Here is a 3,177-nt window from a genome sequence, read left to right on the forward strand (position 1 = left end):
CTCCCCGGGCCAGCTTTACCTTCACGAGCTCAAAAGGAAATCTCTCGTGGAAAATGCGATTGATTCTGGCACCCCCGGAGAGTTCGAGCGTGTCCACCTGGTCTCCCGAACCTTCGATTCGCTTCTCAAAGTCCACGCCGAACTGTTGGACCATTCTGTGGAGAAGCAAGGGGATTAAACGGGCGCCAGCCGAGTACAAGGGTCGGACGGATGGACACCCAGACCGCGTCCTACAGCCAGCACCGCCCCACCAGCTCTGCTTCCGCTAGTCAGGGCTGCGTAACCGTTCTCCCCATTCCCCTCTGCTGGAGTTGCAGAAGCAACAAAATCTCCCTTTTGCTGTAGTCTGGAGAGCACGGGGGCAGGTCAAGAACGGACGCGAGTCGTCCTTTCCAACCCCGAGACCAAACCGTGTGCTTTAGGACAGGCAGGTCGTGCACACGGAGCACAGCAAGCTCGAGACGCTAACTCTTGCCTGCAGGCATGCTCAGCAGGCTTTTTTGGGAGAGGATTTCCTCGTCCTTCCCAGCAGCCTGCCAGACAAGCGCCGGAGGACACAGAATGTCTCCTAGGCGCCAGCTCAGCACCGCTGGAGTTGGCAGGGCCATCGCCAGCGCCGCTCGCTCCCGACGATGGGGCTATTCCGGGCTCTTCCTCGGAAGAGGCCACCGGCCGAGACAAACCAGCCTCGCATGAAGAGCGGGGCGAGTTTATTTCTGTGCCGGCGTTGTTTCTGGCTGGGAGAGGCACCGGGAACGCAGCACTGAGCAAGAGAAACCTACTGTAACAAAGCTTTGGTTTTTCGCGTGGGGTCATCGGGGCGGAATTTCTTGTACTCCTCAACCTCCTTCTCCAGGGAGAGCAGCTGACTCTGCAGCTTGCTGCGCAGCGAAGGCAGCGTCTCCCGAATGTGGTTGGTCAGTTGCTGCAAAAGGAGGGAGATACTGAATCCTCCGCACCGCACCGGCCGCAGGAACGTCCCTGTTCCACCAGAGAGGAACGGCAGCGCCGCAGAACACCGGGGAAGGGAACCAAGCCCACCTGGTTAAGGACTTTCTGCAGATGCGGGGTGCCCATCCGGTCGGCCATGTGCCGGTAAGCCGGGTGAGAAAGGAAGAACTTCCGCTCAGCTGCCAGCGCTGCCCTGATGTCCTTCTTACCATCAATGTCCTTCTGGCTTCGGTTAACGACGCCGATGTAGCCTGCAAGACGACATATTGCGGCTCTTGCTACGGACAGACCCAGCCGAAGGCGCCCGAGCGGGGCCGTGCAGCTCCGGATCGCCATCCGCAGCCGCTTCCCCCGAAGCGCAGGGCAGCACAACGGGCCTGGGCTCCCCAGCAGACACCGGAGAGCGCAGGAGCTGCCCTTCGACTCGTTTTGAAACGCCGCTCCCTCCACACGAGGGACGAAAGTCGTGGCGGGGAGGGTACGGGGTGACGCAACGCCCTCGTGGTTCGTTATACCTCTTCGTAAAGGAAGCAGCTTGTTCTCCAGCACATCTCTGGCATCTGTGCCTTCATCCATCAGATCCAGCTTGGTGATCACTCCGATCGTCCGCAAGCCTGAAGCGGGCACGCAGACGAGCAATTGATTAACCTCATTTCACAGAAGGCCTCAAAAGGAGGCAGGCGGGCGCGTAACCAAAACAAACGCGGACTCGCCAGCGAGGAGTGGAACCGCTGGCCCTTCCTCAGCTGTCAGAGGACGGAAAGTCCTCTGCAAGAGGAGGAGGAGGGGCGAGAAGCCCCTCTGGTGCCAGAATTGGGCAACCCGTTGCCGAGACTCTGCCGCAACAGCCCTCGGAGGCTTTATCGCTCCACACCTGGGCCGACCCGGGGCCTGGGGCAGCGGCGCGGGCAGAAACAGGCGGGAGGACGCGTGGGTCTTACCTTGAGGATCAACTTCTTTTGCCATCTTGAGCGCGTCCGAGTTGGCCAGATCCATGTTCGCTGGCGTGACAGCCAGGATCAAGCTGCTCTCCCTGCTGATGAACTGCAGGATCATGTCTTTGATCTGGTACTCGATGTCCTGCGGTTGGTCCCCCACCGGCACTTTGGTGATACCCGGGAGGTCGATCAGAGTCAGGTTCAACACTGAAAGGACAGAGACCACCCCCGTTGGGGGTCAAGGGCCTGGTGTTGGGAGCTGTCGGTCTTGCAGCTGGATCTCTTTGGATCCACTGACAGATCCACCCCTCCGCAAGCCTTACGAGCCCCTCTGAAGGCAGAGTTACTGCTGTATTTGCTCAGGGGGTGGCCCAGGCAGCCCCCGTCGGCCCCCAGGCCGGAATACTATCAGCCAGACACGCGTAGCAGCCAGCGTTTGCTCTTAGGACACAGGCTGGGCTAAACCCCCCAGCCGCTGCGTACGCAAACGCCGGGTTTTCTTCGCTCGCAGTGTTTTAGCGCACGGAGGACCGGGGCAGAGAAACAGCTCGCTCACCGTGCGGCGAGTAGACGCGGAGGTTGATGGGGACGGGAGAGATGCCTTTGTTCGTTCCCGTCACCCTGTCGGTTTCCGCTTCGATCTCCTGCCGCACCTCGTCAAAATCTGTGAACTTTTTGGATTTGCAGTGCAAAAACTCGGCATATTCTGGAAGAAAGGGGGGGAGAGGGGGAAGTAAAATTAAAAAAAAATATGGCCAAGCTGGAGCCCAGGACGCACTCTGAGATTCAGCTAGTTTAGAGACGTTTCTACGCTGCAAAGCAGAACCAGCCACGCGCTTCGGTGCGACACCGAGCAGCCAGGCAGGGTCGGCGCCCCAGCGAGGCACCGAGGACCTGCCCAGGGATTAACCTGGTTGTCTTCAGCCTCCTGACTGGCAGCAGCCCCGAATAAACTTGGCCCGGCCGCCGGGGGCGCTGGCAGCAGCTGCTTTGATGTGGACTCGGGCGTTACGGTTCCCTTTGCCAAAAAAGCAACTGCCCTTGGGTGAGATGCTGGCAGGCGGCCGGCCCTGGCTCCAGCTCGCCAACCTCAACATCAGAATGGCCGTGTTTGTTTTCACCCGGGCCTGTTTGCCTTTCAGTCCCCGCTGATTGCTTTTAAATGTTTTATTGCCTGGACTCCTAACGCCAAGGAAAGCTCCGAGTCTTCAGCTGCCAAGGGGCCCTGGGTGCGCCTGCGAGGCAGGGCGGCAAACCCCCCCACCGGTGCCGGCAGCACCCTCGTGCC

General features: G+C 60.0%; 1 protein-coding gene across 1 annotated transcript; it reads right to left on the reverse strand.

Moving 5' to 3' along the window:
* Window positions 1–19: 19 nt before the first annotated feature.
* Window positions 20–2,595, reverse strand: LOC104613826 (dynamin-2; the record flags this gene model as incomplete). Its single annotated transcript, XM_010281683.1, has 6 exons — window positions 20–155; window positions 783–925; window positions 1,042–1,202; window positions 1,467–1,565; window positions 1,893–2,096; window positions 2,446–2,595. Coding segments are annotated over 6 exons (893 nt in total), but the record flags the coding sequence as incomplete, so codon positions are not given.
* Window positions 2,596–3,177: the final 582 nt, after the last annotated feature.

Source organism: Phaethon lepturus, unplaced genomic scaffold (assembly GCF_000687285.1).
Source record: "Phaethon lepturus isolate BGI_N335 unplaced genomic scaffold, ASM68728v1 scaffold41442, whole genome shotgun sequence".
Classification (NCBI taxonomy): domain Eukaryota; kingdom Metazoa; phylum Chordata; class Aves; order Phaethontiformes; family Phaethontidae; genus Phaethon; species Phaethon lepturus.